This window comes from Hemiscyllium ocellatum, chromosome 1 (genome assembly GCF_020745735.1).
Source record: "Hemiscyllium ocellatum isolate sHemOce1 chromosome 1, sHemOce1.pat.X.cur, whole genome shotgun sequence".
In the NCBI taxonomy this organism is placed as follows: domain Eukaryota; kingdom Metazoa; phylum Chordata; class Chondrichthyes; order Orectolobiformes; family Hemiscylliidae; genus Hemiscyllium; species Hemiscyllium ocellatum.
This window is the reverse complement of record NC_083401.1, coordinates 146,782,601-146,808,658: the sequence shown is the minus strand read 5'-3', so window position 1 is coordinate 146,808,658 and position 26,058 is coordinate 146,782,601. Positions and strand designations below refer to the sequence as shown.

General features: G+C 42.7%; 1 protein-coding gene across 1 annotated transcript in view; it reads left to right on the top strand.

Moving 5' to 3' along the window:
- Positions 1-202: 202 nt before the first annotated feature.
- LOC132816786 (calcium uniporter protein, mitochondrial-like) overlaps positions 203-26,058 on the top strand; it is a 172,533-nt gene continuing 146,677 nt past the window's right edge. The window contains exon 1 of the mRNA XM_060826732.1: positions 203-405. Within this exon, the coding sequence (XP_060682715.1) occupies positions 325-405 (81 nt within the window). The 5' untranslated portion in view covers positions 203-324. The remainder of the gene's footprint in view (positions 406-26,058) is intronic.

Genomic DNA, 26,058 nt, shown 5'->3' with positions numbered 1-26,058 from the left:
GTTTACAGCCGTGGCAGTGAAAACTGGGGGAGAGAGAGAGTTTTAATGAGCAGGAGCAGCAGAGGTCGCTTCATTTCGTTTCTAAGTTAGATTCACAATTTGGCTCCAAAATGATCAGTCCGTTTCGGAGTGTGCGGGTGGGACTGCTTCCTGCCCTGGGCTCTCTGACATTCAGCGCAGAAACAGAGAGAGAGGGAGTGGGAGGAAATGAAAGGAGTGGGTGTGGTGAGAAGGAGGAGTAAGGGAGAGGAAAACACGCCGAGCGGCGGATATTAACAAAAAGCATTCGCGCGGTGGAAAGTATCCCGCAGGAAGGACAGAGACATGTCTCTGTGCCGGAGAGTCTGCAATGTGTGGATCCCAGTCAGAAGGCAAGCTGGACTGGGCAGGAGGAGGGAGATCACGGTGAGTACACTCACTCACACAGACACAGACAGACACGGAGAGAGAGAGATAGATAGACACACACAGAGACAGACACGGAGAGAGAGAGAGAGACACACACACAGAGACAGAGGCAGAGACACACACACAGACAAACCCACACATACATACAGCCGGAGGTACACTGCGTGTGCCGGCGATGAGCACAGACAGATTCACACACACACACAACCCGGAGAGCAGCTTGAAGAGGATGGACTTTGCGTGCAAAGTGTCTTAGACCCACATCCCAGAGCGCGACAGCCTGTCCTGGAGAGAGACTGAGAGGTTACACACAGATACATACACCCTAACATGCCCTTACTCTCTCTCTCTCTCACTCTCTCTCACACACACACCCTTACACACACTCACACTAACACCCTTACATACTCTCACTAACACACCCTTACACACGCTCTCACTAACACCCTTACACACACACCCTTACATGCTCACACTAACACCCTTTACACACACTAATACACCCTTACACAATCTCACTAACACACTCTTGTGTGCACACACTCTCACTAACACACCTTTACAGGCTCACACTAACACCTTTACACACACTCACTAACACAATCTCTCTCTTTCTCTCTCACTAATGCTCTCTCACTAACACATGGAAGGAATTCCAAATACACTCAACGCTCTGAGAGAAGAAATCAGCATCCCTTTATTCTGAAACTATGCCCTCTGGTTCTAGACTCTCTCAGGATTTTACCCTGTCAAATCCCTTAAGAATCCGATATGTTTCAATGCAATCACCTCTCATTCTTCTAAACTGCACTGAGTAGAGTTCCAATCTGTTTAGTCTTTGCTCATAAGACAATTCTTCCACACTAGGGTTCATCTTACTGAACCTTCTCTGAATTGCCTCAAATTAAATGATATCTTTCCTTAAATAAGAGGATGAAAACTGTTCACAGTACTCCAGATGTGGTCTCACCAGTATTTTGTACACCCACATTAACACTAGCACACTGTGACACAATAAGACACACTGTGATACTTGTCGTCAACATTCACTGCTGCACCAATTACTTGGCATATGAAGTCCCAATGGTGAGTACAGAGACAGCGGCCTGGGGTTTTAGCTAAAGTTTGTAGAGGTTTCCTATCTCTCTCTCAGTCCTGGAGCTATCCAACTCCCCTCTGGTAGGGAGAGAGTTAACAAGCTGCTAGTCTTTCAGCTGATGCTCCTGTTTGAGGCCTTGCCGGGTTTGTGTCTGAACTGAATGAAAACAAAATATCTATTCAGACACAAAGTGAGTGTGAAAAGTAACCCGGATAGTTAAGTTTTACATGTTCAACCTTGCTAGCAACAGCTGTATTCGGGCGTTTACTTGATTTGTTTACATTTAGAAAAAGACACCTATTTCCTTTAGAAAGTCAGAGATGATTTGCACTAGCTTCCGCGCTGTCAGCAGTTTCAGAAATAAAATGCCACGAGTTTTTGAGGGAGTCCATTTTTTTTTCCCCACAAATAAACTGTCCCTGAGAGGGCAGGGACTTAATACTGAAACCAGCTCTGACAACAGTCACAACTTTGTCTGATGTATTGAATCTGTGACTGTGGTGACTGTATGAAAGAGACTGGTCCCATTGCTAGACCTCTAATCTTAGACTTCTGAAGCTTAGCAATGTACAATACAGTAGATTAAAATCAGTGCAGTGAACTGTAAAACTGCAAGTGTTTCTTTTTGTAAAATTCTACTTGAGAAGATAAAATCGTAAAATGGCTATCATGATTTACTTATTCGGTTTGAATTTGCCTCTTTAATTTTTTAATTTAAATATATGCTTTAATCATAAATATCTTTTTATTTATATATACATACATAGTCACAAATGCAGTTTGATTCTGTACTGTAGCATATCAAGGAAACAAACAAATATTGGCGTTTGACTCAAAAACAGATCAAAGGCATCTCTTGTGCAAGATTCAGTTTATATGTAATTGACATGTCAAGAGGGTCTGAGAACTGAATAGACCCCCATTTAACTTCAGCAGAAAGACCTCAGGCAGTGGTCTTTCCCCACATTGCCTCTTTAATCTTGCAACACTTAAATCAGGTTTAGAAACTTTAACAAACACAAACTTGTCAAGACGTGTATTGGGTGTTATTTTTAGGTTTAAAAGACTGCTTGTTCCATATTTTGCTAAAGAATATTTCAAGTCGCCTTATATAACAAAAGGAGCTAAACAAACTTTTACTTTCTCTGAAGTTATAATTTGACACGACTTTGCTGCAAAACGAGCTAGTTGTATTTGTTGGCTGAATCTCTAAAATAAGCATCTCAACATTGTCTCCTGGTTGATATTGATGTGGTATTTGCTGATAAAAATGTATATTTTGTGTAGAGTAAGGTTTTGAGATCCTGCACTCCCATGTGCTAATTCTTAACCCAATTGAAATAAAGTGGTGAAAATGGTGCACTTTCAGCACCCAATGCTCTCCCAAGTGCTATAATTTACTTCATGTAGGAGAAATTCACAGGCAACAGCACATTCTAATGAGCTAGGGATAGCTTATTCTAATCTTTTGACTGCATAATAAGAACTCTGCTTCTTTTTATGACAATTGCGTTCTCACGTCCAGGCTGCACTTTCACAAACGCAGTTATGAAAGGACAAATAGAGGGGTGATAGATTTAGGACAGATATTAGGGGTGGTTTCTTCACTTAGAATAGTAGGGACATGGAATGGCCTGCCTGCAATAGTAATACACTCGCCAATGTTAAGGGCATTTAAATGTGCAAAGTACATACATATGGATGATAATGGAATGGTGTAGGTTAGATGGGCATCAGATTATTTTCACAGGTCGACGCAATATCGAGGGCTGAAGGGTCTATGTTCTAAATGAGCATCAGCCAGTTTCTTAATAATCTTTTGGCTGCCTCTACAGATACGTGGTGTGCCACCAAGCCGCTGAAAATTCCACTGTTAACTGAAACGATAAACCCTGTTTTGCTTTGAAACTTCTCCCATCATTCCCTTTTGACTTTCCCCATGACTAGTACCATTCTCTCTCTCTTCCCAGTGATCTTTGGAAATGATCCACCTGAATACTTTGAGTTACCCATTCAGAGTCTCTTAAGGCTCACCTGCCATTCAGTTAGGTCATTGCTGACCTATATATTCGTTCCTTTTATTAACTCCATTTACTCTCCTTGATTTTGTAAACCTTGATACCTGCCTAGCAATCTATCCATTCAGGCTTTGACATTTTCAATTGAACTGGCTTTGATAGTTTTCTTTTAGAGAAGACTGTTCCAGATTTCCATAACGTTTTGTTTGAAGATGTAGCTTCTGACATCATCCTAATGAATTTAGTTCTAAAGCTACGGTTACAGCTCTGTGTTCTGCCCTGTCCCACCAGACGGAATCACTTTTCTTTCGAGACGAGCCTGAGCAGTGTGGTTGGCTGCACACTAGGACAAGATTGTGTGCTCCAAATACTGGTGTGATTAGTTGTGGCTATTTATGTATAAATACTACAGCAAACTTTACATGAGGGGTAGGCATGTGGTTAAACACAATCTGAGATGCATATTCCTGCCTTGGCCTTGAAATCAGCACTTCCCAAACTGTCTTGGTATTCAGATTCATTGAGGGTCGTGGAGTTGCTGAATTTCAGCAGTAGATGCAAACTAAATTAGCCTCCAGATTAACAAAAAGACCTTGATCATTTTAAGCATTCATTAAACAGCGTGATTGCTGTTTTTTTTACTGCCTGACAACCTTTCTGGCATTGCAAGTGAACAGTTATCATCTCATCAGGTATTATTAGTTAGAGACTCTAAAAGTAACAAACTTAAACTATTTTTTAAACTTTTGTCTTTTTTCCCTTTCTGAATCAAGTCAGTATTTTCCTTCTCTCTTTCCGTATCTGGTTTGGCATTGAATTGATCCATTTAAGTTACACTTCTCAGTTTTAATGATCTTAACCTGGGTTCAATTCCCACCTCGGGCGACTGTCTGTGTGGAGTTTGCACATTCTCCCCGTGTCTGCGTGGGTTTTCTCCGGGTGCTCCGGTTTCCTCCCACATTCCAAAGGTGTGCGGGTAAGGTGAACTAGGCTTGCTAAATTGCCTGTAGTGTTAGGTAGATTAGTCTGGAGTAGATGTAGGTGGCTCTTCGGAGGGTCGGTATGGACATTTTGGGCTGAAAGGCCTGTTTCCACACTGTAGGGAGTCTAATCTAATCTAATCTAATTGTTCAATAATTTAGTTATGGAGTTGCTTATTCATTCAGTCAGGCACTGGATTCCTTAGTTCCCTCACTGCAGTGGGGAAGAAACCAGAACTTGCTTATTCAGATATTGTTCTCATCAGTTAACAGATTTAATATTTCAGAGCAGAGCAAATCAGGAAACTGTTGCCTCCGGCAGCTGCTGGGCAATTGAATACTTTCCTGATCCAGATTTTTCAGCAGCTGCGTATCTAATAGTGAGTGCCAGTAGATGGGTTTACTTCTGCATGTTTTGATAAGAGTATTTAGATTTGAAAAGCCAAGGCTAATGTATTGTGGCAAGTTTAGTTCATATTTGCTGTACGAAACACCCAAAATCTTGCCATTCATGGTGTATTAGACAGGAGAAGTCTTTTTTTGCTTTGTGAAGCTTAATGGCAGAGCAGCACGACTTGAACATTTTTTGGATATTTAACCACGTGCCTGTTCCTTGCATGAAGCTGCTGCACCGTTTATGTACAAATAATGCTGAGCACTGTGCTGTTACTATAGCAACATAGGAATGAGACAGGCAATAGGCCATTTGGCCCTTCAAGCTTGTTCTACCATTCAATACGATCATGGCTCATCCTCTCTCTCAATGCCATATTGCTGCTTTCTCCATCTACCCCTTGATGCCGTTCAACATCTTAGAAAGTTATCAATCTTTTCCTTGAATGTAATCAGTGACTTGGCCTCCAGCCTTCTGTGGTAGTGAGTTCCATTAGTTGACTAACCTCTGAGTGAAGAAATTTTTCCTCATGTCAGTCCTAAATGACTACTCCTTATCCTCAGACTGTGATCCCTAGTTCCTAGACTCCGCAACTCAGTGGAAGCACCCTCCCTACATATGGTCTGACTCGTGACGATGACAGCAGTTATTATGTAATGAAGTCAGCAAGTGGTTAAGAAGGCAGTTGGGATTATGGCCTTTATTGCCAAGGGGTTGAAGTTTAAAAACAGGAATGAGAGGTGATCTTATTAAGGCATACCAGATTCTGAGGCGGACTGACAGAACGGATGTTGAGAATTAAAGCACAATTTTGCAGATGCTAGAAGTTTGAAGCAAACACAATGCTGGAGAAAGGCAGCAGCGTTTGTGGAGAGAGAAACAGAGTTAACGTTTCAAGTTCCGTATGACTCTTTTATTAAGTTCTTGCGATCAATACCTGTTCCCCTGATTCTGAGCCCTCCAGTGCCTTTCTATAAATGTCTCCGTAGGGATTACGTTGACGGTAATTCAGCAGGCCGGGTCTTGATATTGGTTTTAATTAAGAGGTGAAGAATCATAATTAGCTTTTGAACCTTTTCAAGCAGTTATCCTTGAAGCTGCTTCGAAGCCCTCGTGAGTTATGGCAGGATTGAATTAATACGTTAATTGCTGGAATTTCTGCCTATAATGCTAGTACATTGTGGATGTGCATTAGCATTCAGCAAACTCAGGCCATGGTGCATTGATTTTGTGGCTCCTGAAAGCCATGTCACTTTGGATTCAGTATCCTTTCCTTGCCTTCTCCAATTACCCTAACTCTCTTCCATCCAACTGCTACTGACAGAATAGTTCAGCTGTCGCTACCACTTAGTCACAAGTCCCTAAGGAAGCATGTTTGCCATCCTGGGGAAAGATCAGCTTTTCTTCTGCGCTGCATCCCTGTATCCATTTAAATAAGACTGTTCAAAATAAACCTGCGTTTTATAGACTTATAATTGTAATTCAATTATGAGAAATCTGATTAGAATTTGCAGCTATTAAGCAACATTAACGAACTTGGCTCCACTTCCAAACAGTATAATTTGCTTTGTTTCTGATTCATTTGCCTTGATGTGTTAAGTATTCTCTGAGATATTGTTTCATGTTGAGCTCAATCTCCCATACCATCAATCTTTGTTTGCAGAGGTTGGGGAAGAGAGGGGAAAATGTAAGTACTTAAAACATGGTTTTTGGAAACTTGCATCCAGATCAAAATGGATAGCTTCTGTTTATTGCATTGCAAACTGTTACTGGTTGCTATTCTTTTATAACTGCATTGAGTAGTAAATGTAATTGCTGTGGATTTAAATTTATTGCCACTTGTGAAACTATGTAAATAAGTGACAATGCACCCACGTGAAGTAGTGGGTTCAATTTCAGGATTTCAGACGTCATTGCCATCCTCAAATGAACTGATCTGAATCATCTTTTGATTTGATTAGATTCCCTACAGTGTGAAAACAGGCCCTTGGGCCCAACCAGTCCACATTGGCCCTCCAAAGAGGGACCCATCCAGACTCATTTCTCTCTGACTAATGTACCTAACACTATGGGCAATTTAGCATGGCCAATTCACCTGACCTGCACATCTTTGGACTGTGGGAGGAAATCTGAGCACCCGGAGGAAACCCATGCAAACGCTGGGAGAATATGCAAACTCCACACAGACAGTTGCCCGAGGCTGGATTTGAACCTGGGACCATGGAGCTGTGGGGCAGCTGTGCTAACGACTGAGCCACTGTGCCACCCAAACTTTGCTTCCAGCTTTGACCAGAATGAATATAGTTTAATCACTAAACTTAATCAGGATAAATTGATTACTGAGATTGCAGTGGAACTTTCCTATTGTTGGCAGTTAATTTCTAGGACTGAAACCAATATTTTTAAAACTGAATAAGCTAATATCATGTTAGCAAAAAAAAATCTGTTTTGGATAGAATCATTGGTTACCAATATATTTTAATCCATATATTCCCAGTTTAAAATAATGTTCAGCAAATATCTTGAGTAAACTCCTTTCTTGATTCATGTGTGATGTAAATAAAGTTACTGTCTTTAGACTATCGTGAAAAATAGTCTGTAAAAAGGATATGCAGGCAAAAGGTAATGGAGTTCTTTTGAGCAACCAATAAAAATAAAAACTGCAGTGCCAAACACTTAGATCCTAATGCTTTAGATATCTTTTTAATATCTTTGAAGAAAGGATTTAAAGAGGTTACAAGGGACTTTTTTTTTCCTCAGTGTGGTTTATGTATGGAATGAACTGCTAGAAAAAGTGGTGGATGCAGGTACAGTAATGACATTTTAAAAGATATTTGGATAGGTTCATGAATAAAAAGGTTTGGAGGGATGCAGGCCAAGGACAGGCAGGTGGGACTAGTTTAGTTTGGGAGCATGGTTGGTGTGGACCAGTTGGACTGAAGGGTCTGTTTCCATGCTGTATGACTCTGTGCAGTTGTTGATCAATTTTGATCAGGGCAGCATCTATTTTGATATAGAACATAGAACATAGAAGGATACAGCGCAGTACAGGCCCTTCGGCCCTCGATGTTGCGCCGACCGAATCCTACCTAACCTATACTAGCCCAATAACTTCCAAATGCCTATCCAATGCCCGCTTAAATGACCATAAAGAAGGAGAGTTCACCACTGATACGGGCAGGGCATTCCATGAACTCACAACCCGCTGTGTGAAGAATCTACCCCTAACATCTGTCCTATACCTACCACCCCTTAATTTAAAGCTATGTCCCCTAGTAACACCTGACTCCATTAGCGGTAAAAGGTTCTTAGTATCTACCCTATCTAAACCCCTAATCATCTTATACACTTCTATCAGATCTCCCCTAAACCTTCTCTTCTCCAATGAGAACAGCCCCAAGTGCCTCAGCCTTTCCTCATAAGATTTTCCTACCATTCCAGGCAACATCCTGGTAAACCTCCTCTGCACTCGTTCTAAAGCTCCCACTTCCTTCCTATAGTATGGCGACCAAAACTGCACACAGTACTCCAGATGAAGCCTCACCAGAGTCTTATACAACTGCAACATGACCTCAGGACTCCGGAACTCAATTCCTCTGCCAATAAAGCCCAGTACACCATATGCCTTCCTCACAGCACTATTTACCTGGGTGGCAACTTTCACAGATCTGTGTACATGGACACCAAGATCCCTCTACTCATCCACACTACCAAGTAGCCTACCATTAGCCCAGTAATCCATCATCTTGTTATTCCTACCAAAGTGAACGACTTCGCACTTAGCTACATTGAATTCCATTTGCCACATTTCCGCCCAGCTCTGCAACTTATCTATATCCCGCTGTAACCTACCACTTCCTTCCTCACTATCCACAACTCCACCGACTTTTGTGTCATCCGCAAACTTGCTTACCCAGCTTTCAAGTCCTTCCTCTAGATCATTTATAAAGATAACAAAAAGCAATGGTCCCAAAACAGATCCTTGTGGTACACCGCTAGTAACTGCGCTCCAAGATGAACATAATCCATCAACTACTACCTTCTCCTTCCAGCCAGCCAATTCCTAATCCAAACCTCTAATGTATCCTCAATGCCATACCTCCGTAGTTTTAGCATTAGCCTACCATGGGGAACCTTATCGAACGCCTTACTAAAATCCATATACACAACATCCACTGCTTTACCCTCGTCCACTTCCTTAGTCACCTTCTCAAAGAACTCAATAAGGTTTGTGAGGCACGACCTGCCCTTCACAAAACCATGCTGGCTATCCCTGATCACGTTATTCCTACCCAGATGTTCATAAATCTTATCCCTTACCATTCTCTCTAAGACTTTGCCCACCACTGAAGTCAGACTCACTGGCCTATAGTTACTAGGGCTATCCCTACTCCCTTTCTTGAACAATGGGACCACATTCGCTATCCTCCAGTCCTCTGGTACTATTCCCGTTGACAATGACGACATAAAAATCCAGGCCAATGGCTCTGCTATCTCCTCCCTAGCTTCCCATAGGATCCTGGGGTAAATGCCATCAGGCCCAGGAGACTTATCTATATTCATCCTTTCCAATATTCCCAAAACCTCTTCCCTGCATATTTCCAGGGCATCCATTCTAATTATTTGTGATTCCATATTCACATCAGCAACAGTGTCCTGTTCCTGAGTGAATACTGATGAAAAGTACTGATTTAATGTCTCTCCAATCTCCTCCGCCTCCACACACAACTTCCCACTACTATCCTTGACTGGACCGATACCTACCCTAGTCATCCTTTTATTCTTGACATACCTATAGAAAGCCTTTGGGTTTTCCCTAATCCTACCAGCTAAAGACTTTTCATGTCCCCTTCTCGCTTCTCTTAGCTCCCTCTTTAGCTCCTTCCTGGCTACCTTATAACTCTCAATCGCCCCTACTGAACCTTCACGCCTCATCTTTACATATGCCGCCTTCTTCCCTTTCACAAGGGACTCCAATTCCTTACTAAACCACGGCTGCCTCACAAGGCCCTTTACACCATGCCTGACTGGTACATACCTATCGAGGACACGCAGTAGCTGCTCCTTGAACAATCCCCACATCTCATTAGTGTTCTTCTCTTGAAGCCTGTTTTTCCAATCCACACATCCTAAGTCATGCCTCACTGCATCATAATTTCCCTGCCCCCAGCTATAGCTCTTGCCCTGCGGCACACGATTATCCCTCTCCATCACTAAAGTAAAAGTCACCGAGTTGTGGTCACTGTCCCCGAAGTGCTCACCTACCTCCAAGTCTAACACCTGGCCTGGTTCATTACCTAGAACCAAATCCAATATAGCCTCCCTTCTTGTTGGCCTGTCGACATATTGTGTCAGGAAACCCTCCTGCACACATTGTACAAACACCGACCCATCTAATGAACTCGAGCTATAGCTCTCCCAGTCAATATCTGGGAAGTTAAAGTCCCCCATAACAACCACCCTGCTACCTTCACTCTTTTCCTGAATCATCCTCGCAATATTATCCTCTACTTCTCTAGGACTATTAGGAGGCCTGTAGAAAACACCTAACAGGGTGACCTCACCTTTCCTATTTCTAACCTCAGCCCAAACTACCTCAGATGGCAAGTCCTCTTCCATCGTCCATTCCACTGCTGTGATACTATCTTTGACAAGTAATGCCACGCCTCCCCCTTTTTTACCCCCATGTCTGATCCTACTAAAACATTTGAACCCTGGAACGTGCAACAGCCATTCTTGTCCCTGTTCTACCCACGTCTCTGTAATGGCCACAACATCGAAGTCCCAGGTACCAACCCACGCTGCAAGTTCACCTACCTTATTCCTTATACTTCTGGCATTGAAGTATACACACTTCAATCCACCCTTCTGGTTATAGGCACCCTCCTTAGAGATCACTGCATTATTCCTAACCTCCCTACACTCAAGGTCCTGTACCCTAAAGCTACAGTCCAGGTTCCCATGCCCCGGCGGAGTTAGTTTAAACCCTCCCAAAGAGCACTAGCAAACCTCCCCCCAAGGATACTGGTGCCCCTCAGGTTCAGGTGTAGCCCATCCTTTTTATAGAGGTCCCACCTTCCCCAGAAAGGACCCCAGTTGTCCAGAAACCGGAATCCCTCCCTCCTGCACCATCCCTGTAGCCACGCATTTAACTGCTCTCTCTCCCTATTCCCTATATGTGTTAATGTCACAATTTAGACTTAGACTTAGACTTAGACTTACAGTGTGGAAACAGGCCCTTCGGCCCAACAAGTCCACACCGACCCGCCGAAGCGCAACCCACCCATACCCCTACATTTTTTACCGCTTACCTAACACTACGGGCAATTTAGCTTGGCCAATTCACCTGACCCGCACATCTTTGTGACTGTGGGAGGAAACCGGAGCACCCGGAGGAAACCCACGCAGACACGGGGAGAACGTGCAAACTCCACACAGTCAGTCGCCTGAGTCGGGAATTGAACCTGGGTCTACAGGCGCTGTGAGGCAGCAGTGCTAACCACTGTGCCACCGTGCCGCCCACAAAACATTTACTTAAATGTTTTCTGAGTACAAGAACCATAAATGCGGCCCTGTGGAAAGCTGGTATCTGAAAACACAGATTGTCTGAATCCTTAATTGAATAGTGTTGAAGAGGATTCAAGACCAATAATATTTTTATACTGCACTAGCAAGGATCTAGCCCAGTTGGATAAAGGGTATCAGAACGCCATGACTGCTAAGATTAGAGCTGCGAGGTTCACTTTTAGTGAATCCTGCTAGCCTTATATTAATATGTTCTGGCATTTTGATATTTGACTTGCAGTTGAATACATGTGGAACTGCTTTGGGAGCATCAAAGTGCATGGAAGCACCTTGAGCTTTGAGTCATAGAGAAGCACAGCATGGAAGCAGACCCTTTGGTCCAACTTGTTCATGCCAACCAGGTATCCTAAATTAATAAATCCCATTTACCAGCACTTGGACCAGATCCCTTCCTATTCATATACCCATCCATATGTGTTTTAAATGTTGTAATTGTACCAGCCTCCACCACTTCCACTGGCAGCTCATTCCATACACCGCACCATCCTCTGGAAAAAGGAGGTCCCTTTTATTTCTTAATACCCTAAACCTATGCCCTCTAGTTCTGGACTCTCCCAACTCTGGGAAAAGACCTTGTCTATTTACCCTATCCATGCTCCTCATGATTTTATAAACCTCCATAAGGTCACCCCTCAGCCTCCGACACTCCAGGGAAAGCAGCCCCAGCCTATTCAAACTCTCCCGATAGCTCAAATCCTCCAACCCTGGCAATATCCTTGAAAATCTTTTCTCAACCCTTTCATGTTTCACAATATCCTTCCGATTGTGCAATTCTGGTCTCCTTTCAATGTTCCAAAAGTGGCCGAACTAATGTCTTCTCCAGCCGCAGCATGACCTCCCAATTCCTGTACTCAATGCTCTGACCAATAAAGGAAAGCATACCAAACGCTGCCTTCACTATCCTATATACTGTGACTACTTTCAAGGAAGCATGAACCTGCACTCCAAGGTCTCTTCATTCAGCAACACTCCCCAGGACCTTACCATTTAGTGTATAAGTCCTGCTCTGATTTGCCTTTCCAAAATGCAGCACCTCACATTTATCTAAATTAAACTCCGTCTACCACTCCTCAGCCCATTGGCCCATCTGATCAAGATCCCGTTGTACTCTAAGGTAACCATGTTCACTGTCCACCTCCAATTTTGGTGTCATCTGCAAACTTACTAACTGTATCTCCTATGTTCACATCCAAATTCATACAAATGATGGACCCAGTACCAATCCTTTTCAGACCTCTAGTCTGTATTCTACCTTTTGAGCTAGTTCTGTATCCAAATAGCTAGTTCCTCTTGTATTCCAAGAGATCTAACCTTGCTAACCGGTTTATCATAAGGAATCTTGTCGAATGTCTTACTGAAGTCCATATAGATCACGTCTACCACTCTGCTGTCATTGATCCTCTTTGTTACTGCTTCAAAAAACTCAATCAAGTTTGTGAGACATGATTTCCCACGCACAAAGCCATACTGACTATCCTTAATCAGTCCTTGCCTTTCCAAATACATGTACATCCTGTCCCTCAGGATTTCCTCTAACAACTTGCCCACAACCGATATCAGGCTGACCGATCTATAGTTCCCTGGCTTTTCCTTACCACCTTTTTTAAACAATGGCACCACGTTAGCCAACCTCCAGTCATCCACTATCTCACCTGTGAGTATCCATGATACAACTATCTCAGTAAGGGGCCCAGCAAACATTTCCCTAGTTTCCCACTGAATTAGTAAGTTTGCAGATGACACAAAATTGGAGGTGTATTGGACAGCGAAGATGGTTACCTCAGATTACAACAAGATCTTGACCAAATGGGCCAATGGGCTGAGAAGTGGCAGATGGAGTTTAATTCATATAAATGCGAGGTGCTGCGTTTTGGGAAAGCAAATCTTAGCAGGACTTATACACTTCATGGTAAGGTCCTAGGGAGTGTTGCTGAACAAAGAGACCTTAGAGTGCAGGTTCATAGCTCCTTGAAACTGGAGTCGCAGGTAGTTAGGATAGTGAAAAAGATATGCTTTCTTTTATTGGTCAGAGTATTGAGTACAGGAGTTGGGAGGTCATGTTGTGGCTGTACAGGACATTGGTTAAGCCACTGTTGGAATATTGCGTGCAGTTCTGGTCTCCTTCCTATCGGAAATATGTTGTGAAACTTGAAAGGTTCAGAAAAGATTTACAAGGATGTTGCCAGGGTTGGAGGATTTGAGCTTTGGGAGAGTCTGAACAGGCTGTGGCTGTATTCCCTGCAGCGTCAGAGGCTGAGGGATGACCTTATAGAGGTTTACAAAATTATGAGAGGCATGGATAGGGTAAATAGGCAAAGTCTTTTCCCTGGGTGGGGGAGTCGAGAACTAGAGGGCATAGGTTTAAGGTGAGAGAAGAAAAATATAAAAGAGACCTACGGGGCAATTTTTTCACGCAGAGGGTGGTACATGTATGGAATGAGCTGCCAGAGAAAGTGGTGGAGGCTGCAACATTTAAGAGGCATTTGGATGGGTATATGAATAGGAAAGGTTTGGGGGGATATGGGCCGGGTGCTGCCTGGTGGGACTAGATTGAGTTGGGATATCTGGTCGGCATGGACAGGTTGGACCGAAGGGTCTGTTTCCTTGCTGTACATCTCTATGACTCTGACTCTATCTGACCAGGTCCTGCGGATTTATTCACTTTTACGTGTTTCAAGATATCCAGCACTTCCTCCTCTGTAATATAGACAATTTTCAAGATGTTGCCATCTATTTCCCTACATTCTACATCTTCCATGTCCTTTGCTGCAGTAAATATTGATGCAAAATACTGGTTTAGTATCTCCCCCATTTTCTGTGGCTCCACACAAAGGCCACCTTGCTGATCTTTGAGGGGCTATATTTTCTCCCTAGTTACCCTTTTGTCCTTAATGTATTGATAAGATCCCTTTAGATTCTCCTGATGAAGGGCTTATGCTCGAAACGTCGAATTCTCTATTCCTGAGATGCTGCCTAACCTGCTGTGCTTTGACCAGCAACACATTTGCAGCTGTGATCTCCAGCATCTGCAGACCTCATTTTTTACTCGAAGATTCTCCTTAACCCTATTTGTCAAAGCTATCTCATGTCCCCTTTTAGCCCTACTGATTTCCCTCTTAAGTACGCTCCTATTGCCTTTATACTCTAAGGATTCACTCGATCTATCCTGTCTATACCTGACATGTGCTTCCTTCTTTTTCCTAACCAAAACCTCAATTTCTTTAGTCATCCAGCATTCCCTATACCTACCAGCCTTTCCTTTCACCCTAACAGGAATACTCTGTCTCTAGACTCTCATTATCTCATTGCTGAAGGCTTCCCATTTTTCATTCGTCCCTTTACCTTCGAACATCTGCCCCCAATAGGCTTTTGAATGTCCGTGCCCAATACCGTCAAAATTAGCCTTCCTCCAATTTAGAACTTCAACTTTTAGATCGGGTCTACCCTTTTCCATCACTATTTTAAATCTAATAGAATTATGGTCACTGGTCCCAAAGTGCTCCCCCACTGACACCTCAGTCACCTGCCCTGCCTTATATATCATGAATAGTTCAAGTTTTGCACCTACTCTAGTAGCTTCGTCCATTTACTGAATCAGAAATGTTTCTTGTAGACACTCAACAAATTCCTCTCCATCTAAATCCTTAACACTATGACAGTCCCAGTATATGTTGGGAAAGTTAAAATCCCCTACCATAACCACCCTATTATTCTTACAAATAACTGAAATATCCTTACAATTTGTTTCTCAATTTCCTGCTGACTATTGGGGGTCTACAATACAATCCCAATCAGGTGATCATCCCTTTCTTATTTCTCAGTTTCACCCAAATAACTTCCCTGGATGTATTCCCAGAAATGTTCTCCCTTATTTCAGCTGTAATGCTCTCCCTTATCAAAAACACCACTCCCCCCTCCTCTTCTGGTCCCCTTTCTATCCTTCCTATAGCATTTCTTTCCTGGAACATTAAGCTGCCAGTCCTGTCCATTGCATTTCTGTAATTGATAAGATATCCCAGTCCCATGTTACTTACCATGCCCTGAGTTCATCTGCCTTCCCTGTTAGGCCTCTTACATTGAACTAAATGGTGTTTAATTTATCAGTCCTACCTTGTTCTCTGCTTTGTTCCTTCCTGCTCTGACTGTTTAACTCACTCCCTTTCCCAACTGTACCAGTATGTTTGGTCCAATTTTAATTCTGCAGCTGAGTTAGGCCTAGCATCTCAGAAAACCCAGTTTTATTGTGAACAAAATGTTGAATCCAGCTTGCCAAGGTTTTTAATCATAGCTGAAATATGCCAAGTGAATCATTTAAGTACATGCTGCAACAAGTTAATGACTTTGAACAAGGAGATGCATGACCTCAGTAATTCATGATTTGGAAAGAAAGGTGATTTAAGGAAAATGTCTCCCAGTGTAATCCAGCCCAAACCTCATTCTTTGTAGCTATCATACTGTAGTGTAACTGAGAAGGCATCCCTCCTGAAATCACTGTCTTCAGCTTTCTCACTGTATGTCCCTTCAACAATTGGTACCAATATTCTGGCCTTGAGAGACCTGAGCACTGCACAGGCCTCCAGGCAAGACTCTAATGTTCCCAATGCAGGCGTGTCGCCCCACGGTTTATTGTCCATGCACAAGGTTTTGTTTGTCTTAAGTTTTAAATAAGTTCTTTTGCCTTTGTGGTTCCTTTTGTGATGCTTGGTTTATCTTTCAGTTTACAACACATTGTAAATAAAAGCAAATTACTGCGGATGCTGGAATCTGAAACCAAAAGAGAAAATGCTGGAAAATCTCAGCAGGTCTGGCAGCATCTGTAAGGAGAGAAAAGAGCTGACGTTTCGAGTCTAACTGACCCTTTGTCAAAGCTTTTGCAAAAGGGTCAGTTAGACTCGAAACGTCAGCTCTTTTCTCTCCTTACAGATGCTGCCAAACCTGCTGAGATTTTCCAGCATTTTCTCTTTTGGTTTCAACAGTACGTATCTGCTTTGCTTACAAACTGGTTCCAAGAATCCATTCTTTGTCAGTTATTAGACTGAATATTACATTTGGCTGTGTTACTAGATTAAACTTGGACTGTATTTCTGAGGCAACATTTGAAATCCAAAGTGGTTAAGCATCCAGAGGTAACTCTGCAGCACCTGAAGGATTAAGGTTAGATTGAATCAATGAAGTGTGGCAGATAAAATGCTGCTTTTTAAGTTGTTGCAGTGAATCTACAATAAAGACATCAGGATAATATTCATGCCATCTCTCAAAATTGATGCTAATTCATGGTCACTGAATCATAGCATCCTTACAATGTGGAAGCAGGCCATTCGGCCCAGTGAGTCCATACCAACCCTCAGTACATCCCACCCAGACTGACCCCACCCCCACCCAATCTCTATAACTCTGCATTTCCCATGGCTAAACCACCAAGCCGCACATCCCTGAACACTCTGGGTAATTTACAAATCTACCTACAGCTTTGGACAGTGGGAGGAAACCGGAGGAAACCCACACAGACATAGGGGGATTGTGCAAACTCCGCGCAAACAGTTGCCAGGCAGTAGAGTTAAATCCTCGTCCGTGATACTGTGGGGCAACAATGCTAACCACTGAGCCACCATACTGTCCTCTCCTATCACAAGATAAAAAAGATTGACAGTGACCGTGGCCTGATAAAGTGCTTATGTCCAAAACGTTGATTTTCCTGCTCCTCTGATGCTGCCTGACCTGCTGTGCTTTTCCAGCACCACACTCTCGACAGTGTCTGGGGCCCCTCCTCAGAAGAAGCTTAGAATTCCCCCAGTTATGACATTCAGTCAGGTCACCAAATGACACCAGGGTTTACACGTTCGTTAATCTTCCTGAGAGTCCATCTTGTACCTTCACTCATTTTGTGAAGAAGATCTTACTGATGTCAGTTCCAAATGTACTTTTTTTGTTGATTTGAATCTATGTACTGTTTTAAGGTTCTTACGGTTCAGTGGAATAGTTCTCTATCTTTCCCGTACAATTTCTATTTTTATATGACCGTCGCTCAGTTGGCTCTTTAAAAGACTATAAAGCCCAATTCTTGAAATTCATACTTACGCTAGAGACAAGTTGTGGTTCTTCCCTCAATTACCTTGGGCAGCTGACTGGTCCCTTAGTGTGGTGATAAGCAGAGCTGGACACTTCTCCATGTGTGTTCTGACCAGTGTGACATACAGCATGGACATTGAATTGTTGCCACACAGTGGACACAATGGAATTGGAATGAATTACTGCAGATGCTAGCGTTTAGTTCAAAGGGAGTGGAATATTAAAGTGGGGAGGTTTTTGCTAAAACTATACAAATCACTAATCAAACCCCAGCTGGAACACTGTGAACAGTTCTGGGCCCCTGATGAAAGGAAAGATAAGTTAATATTGAACGCAGTCCAGAGAAAGTGCATTAGAACGATGCTGGTGTAAAAGATTGTCTGAAGTAGAGATTGAGTAGCTTTGGCCTATGCTCGTCAGAATAGAGAAGAATGAGAGCTGACCTGATTGAAACATACAAGATTCTTAGGGGACTCATACCAAATGGCATGACTTTAAACGGATATAATCCATTTGGCATTATGAAAGCTGAAATTGCCTTTGTTCTCTCTGACAGAGGTATTTGCCAGTAACCTGAGCAAGTCCAACTTAGAAATGGAAGTTGCTTGTCCCACCTTTTTGACAGTCCTCCAACCGTGGAATTGGATATGCACCAGTCTTTGTAACAGCATTGACTTTGCGATAGTCCACACATAACCATTGGGTACCATCTGGCATTAGCACCATTACTATGGATGAGCTCCAGTCACTGTAATTCACTTCAATTATGCCATCTTGGAGCATGCCCTCTATCATCTTCTGAACCTGTGCCAACTTTAGAGGGTTATGCCTGTAAGGATGTTGCATAGTTGGAACAACATCTCCTATATCTACATCATGCACAATTAGGTTATACTTCCCAGTTTATTTCCGCATATCTCCCATGTGATAGTAATAACTCTTCCAGGTCATTTCAATCTTCTTGTGGAAGTTAACTAAATAATTTATCACCATTTTTGACAACTTCCTCATTGTTCAATTTAATTTGAGGAATGTCCAATTCAGAATCCTCTGAACTTGGTTCTTCCTTCTGTGCTGTAATCATTAACACCTTCTGCTTTTGCTTTCCTTCCCGATCAAAACACCTTTTGAACATGACACACTATGTGAGATTTCTTCTTGCCTGAAGTCCTTATCAAGTAAGGTTAAAAACAGTGACTGCAGATGCTGGAAACCAGATTCTGGATTAGTGGTGCTGGAAAAGCACAGCAGTTCAGGCAGCATCTGAGGAGCAGTAAAATTGACATTTCAGGCAAAAGTCCTTCATCAAGAATACAGACAGAGTGCCTGAAGGGTGGAGAGATGAATGAAAGGATGGTGGGTGTGGGGAGAAAGCATAGAGTACAATAGGTGAGTGGGGGAGGGGATGAAGGTGATAGGTCAGGGAGGAGAGTGGAGTGGAGTGGATATGTGGAAAAGAAGATAGGCAGGTAGGACAAGTCATGGGGACAGTGCTGAGCAGGAAGGTTGGAACTGGGGTGAGGTGGGGGAAGGGGAAATGAGGAAACTGGTGAAGTCCACATTGATGCCCTGGGGTTGAAATGTTCTGAGGTGGAAGATGAGGCGTTCTTCCTCCACCGGCACCAATCAATTACACTGCCCTGTGGTCCAACATTTCAACTCCCCCTCCCACTCTGCCGAGGGCATGGAGGTCCTGGGCCTCCTTCACCGCCGCTCCCTCACCACCTGACGCCTGGAGGAAGAACGCCTCATCTTCCGCCTCAGAACACTTCAACCCCAGGGTATCAATATGGACTTCAACAATTTCCTCATTTCCCCTTTCCCCACCTCACCCCAGTTCCAACCTTCCTGCTCAGCACTGTCCCCATGACTTGTCCTACTTGTCTATCATCGTTTCCGCCTATCCACTCCACCCTCCTCCCTGACCTATCACCTTCATCCCCTCCCCCACTCACCGATTGTACTCTATGCTACTTTCTCCCCACTCCCACCCTCCTTTCATTCATCTCTCCACCCTTCAGGCATTTTGCCTGTATTCTTGATGAAGGACTTTTGCCCGAAAGGTCAATTTTACTGCTGCTTGGATGCTGCCTGAACTGTGCTTTTCAAGCACCACTAATCCAGTCCTTATCAAGTAGTTTGCTTCACTCAATTTCCTTTCTATTTGATAAGGTCCACTAAACTTTGCTTTTAAAGGCTCACTGTTACTGGAAGGCTCACCTGTTACCTTATCCCCAATTGCAAAATTGTGAATTTGTGATTTCTTATCTGCTTCCTGCTTCATTATATGCTGCGATACTTTTAAATGCTGTCAGCCAATTCTCCAGCTCTATTTAATTGTTGTCTAAAATTTGACAAATAGTACAAATGGATTGTCTCTGAATTTGTTTATTTCTCCTGAGTCAATTTTACTAGCCCTCTTACTTCATACCCCAAAATTAATTCACATGGACTGAATTTGGTTGATTCATTCGGTGCATCTCTGATTGCACAAAGTACAAACGGAACTCCCTTATCCCAAACATCTGGCTAATCCTGACCATTAGCCACAACATGGTCTTTACAGTTTGATGCCATCTCTCTAGCACTCGCTGCCATTCCGGATGGTACGCAGTAGATTTGAATTGCTTTATTCCCAAGTTATGCATAACCTCCTTGAATAGTTTGCTTGTGAAGTTTGATCCTTGGTCTGACTAGATCTCTATTGGTAGTCCATTTCTATTAAAAAGATGTATGTAATTCTTTTAGCTATGACGTTGCGTAATGGGATTGCCTCTAGAAATCTAGTTGACACATACATTATTGTTAATAAATAGTTATTCCCATTTTTTGTTTGAAGTAAGGGACCTATGCAATTAATTAAAATTCTCGTGAAAAGTTCCTCAAATGCTGGAATAGGTATTAAAGATGCAGGTTTTATTATTGCCTGTAGATTTCCGCTTAGCTGACATGTATGACATGTCTGGCAAAATTCAACTACATCTTTGTGTCGTGCAGGCCAGTAAAAATGTCTTTGTATTTTAGCTTGTGTTTTCCTCACCCCTAAATGACCTCCAAATGATAGCTCATGCATCATCTGCAGCACCTCTTTTCTGTACCCTAATGGCAAAACAATTTGGTGAATCTCTGCCTGTTTCTCATCAGCTTGAATGTGTGATGGTCTCCATTTCCTCATTAAGACATCATTTGTTAAGTAATGACACACAGAAAGGCATTCACACTCCTTCTCTGTATATGCCTTTTGATATAACTGTTTTAAGTTCTCATCTTTCTGCTGTAACTCAATCAGCTTAGCAGAGCTAAAGATACTTGCACGTTTACCTATCTGTTCCTTCTCTGTCCCACTTATCTGATCACAAAAGGTCTCGGATAAAGCTACGTCAGCTTCCTTATCTGCGCCTTTTGAACTCTCCTGCTTCAAATTGTGCCTCTGTGATCTTGTGACCACACAATTAGGGAAAGTTCCTGAATAAAGATCCTTCATTTCTTCAGTTTCCTGTGTCTCCACAAGCTCTTCAACTGCAGTGGGCAGCATGCCTAATGTTGAATCAGCTATATCACTTGCATGGACAAATTGTATTCCTGGAGCTGAGTGTTTGTCCAGTTCTCCTACCACAAATTCTCCACTCTTCACTGGGCTCTCTAGCCTCACTTTACATAATTGAGTGTTTTTTGTCTCACCATGAGTTCCTGTTACCAGCACTTTTTCTGGCAGTAGTTCCTCAGGAGTACATGCCTCCTCATCCTTCAGCAGTACAGACTGAGAGGATCCTGTGTCCCTTAATATTGTAACCTTTTTACCTGTTACTTCTGCCCTAGGTGAATAAACTTTACCCTTGCATGTATTTTTTTAAGCACATCTGGTACTTCCTCCTTCATCAACCTGTGATCATCTTGTATACTCTGAGGCAGTTGTCTAACTTCCCTTATGCTTTTTGTTATTAGTCCAACAAAACTCCCAGGCTTATCTGGTTTTCCGCTAGCCCACCAACACTGTTTTCACGTGGCCCACTTTATTACAATGAAAACACCGGAGCTTTTTAACTTCTTTGTCCCCTCAAGGGTTTCTTCTTTCCCCTGTGGTAAGTTATCCTTATGATTCTCACTGAGATCTATCTTTCCCTTTCCACGTGAGGATTTCTCTTTGCCCCAATTTCTATCCCTCATGGACTGAAATTGATTCTGGAAGCCAAATTGAGTTTTATGGACCAGCTCATAATCATCAGCCACTTCAGCTGCTAACCTTGCTGTTTTAACTCTTTGCTCTTCCACATGAGTTTGCACTACTTCAGGCAGTGAATCTTTGAATTTCTCCAAAATAATTACCTCTCCAAGGGCATCATAGGGCTTGATTTTTAAACCTCTTATCCATCTATCAAAATTATTCTGATTCTTGAACTATCACTAATCAAAAGATAGCTTCATTTTAAAAACCTTTCAGACCAGGTTAAGCAGTCGAAACACACATATACTCTATATTAGTTATAAACATGCAAACATGCACAACCACTTGCAAATTCAGGCCACGGTACACCCACCACTGAACGCCTCCTTATTCAAGCCTCGATAATGCATTGACAGTCGCGTTTTTGCAACCTGCCATATACGCAATTGAATGGCTGTAACAACAAGCTCCCTCTAAACAGTCTGGCATTTTTGTCCTTAAATTTTTCCACAAATGTCAATGGGTTATGATCAGTGTATACAATTGTCTCAGATGCGTTGCTGGTAATATAAACACTGAAATGTTGTAATGCCGACAACAAGCTTAAAGTCTCTTTCTCCATCATTGAATATTTCTGTTGATGCACATTCAACTTTCTGGAAAAATACCCGATGGGTCTTTCTAATCCCGCGTCATCCTCCTGCAGGAGCACCGCACCAACACCCACATCACTGGCACCGATAGCAACCTGGAAAGGCTTTGTGTAATCGTGTGTGTGGCTAATACTGAGGCAGTGGTTAACAGTTTTTAGGCTGTCAAATGCCTTTTGACAGTCCGCTGTCCACAGAAACTTCTTGCCCTTTTTTAACAATTTGGTTAATGGAGCAGCCATGCTGCTAAAGTTCGGCACAAATTTTTGGTAAAATCCACTCAATCCTAGGAAACACAGTACTACTCTTTTTTCGTCGACGGTGTGGGAAATTTTCTAATTATTTTTGTTTTCACATCCCGAGGGGCCATTTGTTTTGTCCAATAAAATGGCGCAGGAAGGTGACTTGGGCTTTGGCAAATTCACTTTTAACTAGGTTTACCACCAAGCCTGCCTTCTGAAGTTGATCAAACAAGTCCGATAAATGCTGTAAATGTTCCTTCCAGAGATGACTAAAAACCACCAGGTCATCAATATACACCACACAGTTGGGTAATAGGGCAATGACCTTATCAGTCAGTCTCTTCGGGGACTTGACATGAGAAATCAAAGGGCACAATCTGAGATTAAGGGGTGACGTACTTAAAACAGTCATGAGGAGGAATTTCTACTCTTGAAGGGAGAGAATCTGTGGAATTTGTTATTGCAGAGAGCTGTCCAGGCTGGGTCATTTGCTCTATTTAAAGCTGAGAAAGATCTTTAATCAGTAAGAGAATCGCAGGGTAATGGGGAAAATGCCAGAAAGTGTAGCTGAGCATTAGCAGATCAGCCATGATCCCATTAAGTGTTGGAACAGGCTTGATATGCTGAATGGCCTATTTTGCTCCTAAATCTTATGATATTTAGTCTATGGAAAGGACGAGGAGTAATCTAGACTAAAAATACTTGATTTGAAAAGAACCAATTTCAGTGATCCATGTAAATCAGAATTAGAATTTCACAGTTATAAATGTTATTGAGCAATGGGCATTCTTAAAGAGGGGATAGTTCAGGTCTAGTCAAGGTATAATACCAACAGGAAGAAGTAGGGCAACCAGACCACCTTAGATGTTGAAAGAGCTGAAGGGTAATATGAAGCAACATAAAGATGCACATAACAGATGCCAAGTTGCTAACACAAATGAAAACCAGGCTTAATAGAGACAATTCTGGTTCAGGCACATAGGAATTCAGTTCGGTGTTTGGATGAGAGTTGTTGGGACTGTTCTCCTTAGAGCAGAGTAGGTTGAGAGAAGATGTGATGTAACGACACAATGAAGAGGCATACAGACAGACATTTTCTATTATTCTTGCAAGGGATATGAATGTTGCCTTCAAGATTGGCATTTGTTGCCTGCCCCTAACTAACCTTGAACTACATCAAAAGGCAATTAGGTGTCAACCCGTATTGCTTTGGATGTGGAGTCGCCTGTAGACCTGACAGGATAAATATGACAGATTTCCTTCCCTAAAGAACATTAGTGAACCAGATGGATTTTTGCAACAATTGACAATGGCTACAAGGTTGCAATTGGGCTAGCGTTTAGCTCCAAGTAGTTATTGACTTCAAATTTCGCCATCTGTGATGGTGGGATTCAGGACAATGTCCCCTGAACATTACTCTGGGACCTTGGGATTACTAGTTCAATGATATTACCACAACCTGCCACCTGTTCATGTGGAGAAAAACAGTTTCCTATGGAGGAAAGGTCCAAAACCAAAAGGGCATTGGGTATTTGGCAATCAGTTTAAATCAGTTGACCTGGAGCAAATTATTTGGTCACTTTCACGTTGTGCATGGCAGCTTGCTGTGTGCAAATTGGCTACCTTGTTTCTTTTGTTTATCACATTTATTAGTGTTTCAAAAACTTTAGTGGGTATATAGTATTCTGGGATGCCCTTTGGTATGAAGTTTACTATATAAATGCATTTTTTATCTGATTGGCTGATCACAGCTTGATTACCATAAGGTGAGACTGAAAATTCCCATTCAATTATGTAACAAGCAGCTGTGTTTCACCAGAGAATTTCCAGTTGTGAAGGATGTTGTTAAACTTGAGAAGGTGCAGAAAAGATTTACAAGAACATTGCTGGGACTGGAAGGTTTTGGGTTATAGGGAGAGGGGGACTTTTCTCCTTGGACATTGACGGCGAAGGGGTGACCTTATGGAGGTTTATAAAATCATGGGCATGATTTTCCTCAGGTTGGGTGTGGGTTTCCAAAACTATATGGTATAGGTTTAAAGTGAGAGGGGAAAGATTTAAAAAGCACCTGAAGGTGGTGTATGTACGGAACGAGCTGCTAGAGGAAATGGTGGAGGTTGGTGCAATTATACCGTTTAGAAGGCGTCTGGATGAGTATACGATTAAGAAGGGATATGGGTCAAATGCTGGCAAATGGGACTCGGCCAAATTGTGATGTTCACTTGGGCCAAAGGATCTGTTTCTGTGCTGTAGGACTCTGACTAGCTTTTAGCAACACTTTCTTCAAGGTTAGTAATGAACCTCATAGCTTTGATGCCCACAAAACTTGGACTGCTGTGTGTGACAAATTGACAGAAACGTGTTGCATTCTTGTCTAATATTTATTCATTTCCTTGGTAAATACAAGATAAAGTATAAACTTTATTGAATCCTAAATATGTATTGATCCCTGTTATGTTGCTGTTTTGAGCAGTTGTTGTCTCAGTGCAATACTGTTGGGATTACTGGGAAGTCTCCTGTATATATCTATACTTATGGATTATGTGAAAGGCTGTAAGACAGTAAACTGTATTAAGAAATGTTTTTCCAAGGTTTTGAAGGAAGCTATGTGGTTTCTTGGAAACTGAGATCAATAGTTTAATGTGGGCTGTGATTGTCCTGCTAATTACAGAAGGATAAGTAACTTTAGAAAAGATTAGATTACTTAGTGTGGAAACAGGCCCTTTGGCCCAACAAGTCCACATCGACCCGCCGAAGCACAACCCACCCATACCCCTACATTTACCCCTTACCTAACACTACGGGCAATTTTAGCATGGGCAATTCACCTGACCCGCACATCTTTGGACCGTGGGAGGAAACCGGAGCACCCGGAGGAAACCCACGCAGACACGGGGAGAACGTGCAAACTCCACACAGTTAGTCGCCTGAGTCGGGAATTGAACCCGCGTCTCCGGCACTGTGAGGCAGCAGTGCTAACCACTGTGCCATCGTGCCATCCACCAGCAGACAAACAAATCTTTTAGGGGGCTAAAGGGTAGAACTTATTGCCCTTAATTACTAGAAAGCCGGGCTTTGGAGGAGACTTTGGGATCCTGGGCTGGTGATGGCCTTGCCACCCCTTTGGACTTTATTTTTTTAAGATTCCCTACAATGTGGGAACAGGACCTTTGGCCCAACAAGTCTACCCACTCGACCCATTCCCCTCCGCTTACCCTGACTAATCCACGTAACACTGCGAGCAATTTAACATGGCCACTCACCTAACCTGCACATCTTTGGACTGTGGGAGGACACCGGAGCACCCGGAGGAAACCCACGCAAACACGGGGAGAATGTGCAAACTTCACACAGATGGGAATTGAACCCGGGTTCAACCCGGGTGAGGCAGCAGTGCTAACCACTGAGCCATTGTGCCACCCCTTCTGTTTCAAACTCCTAGAGAGTT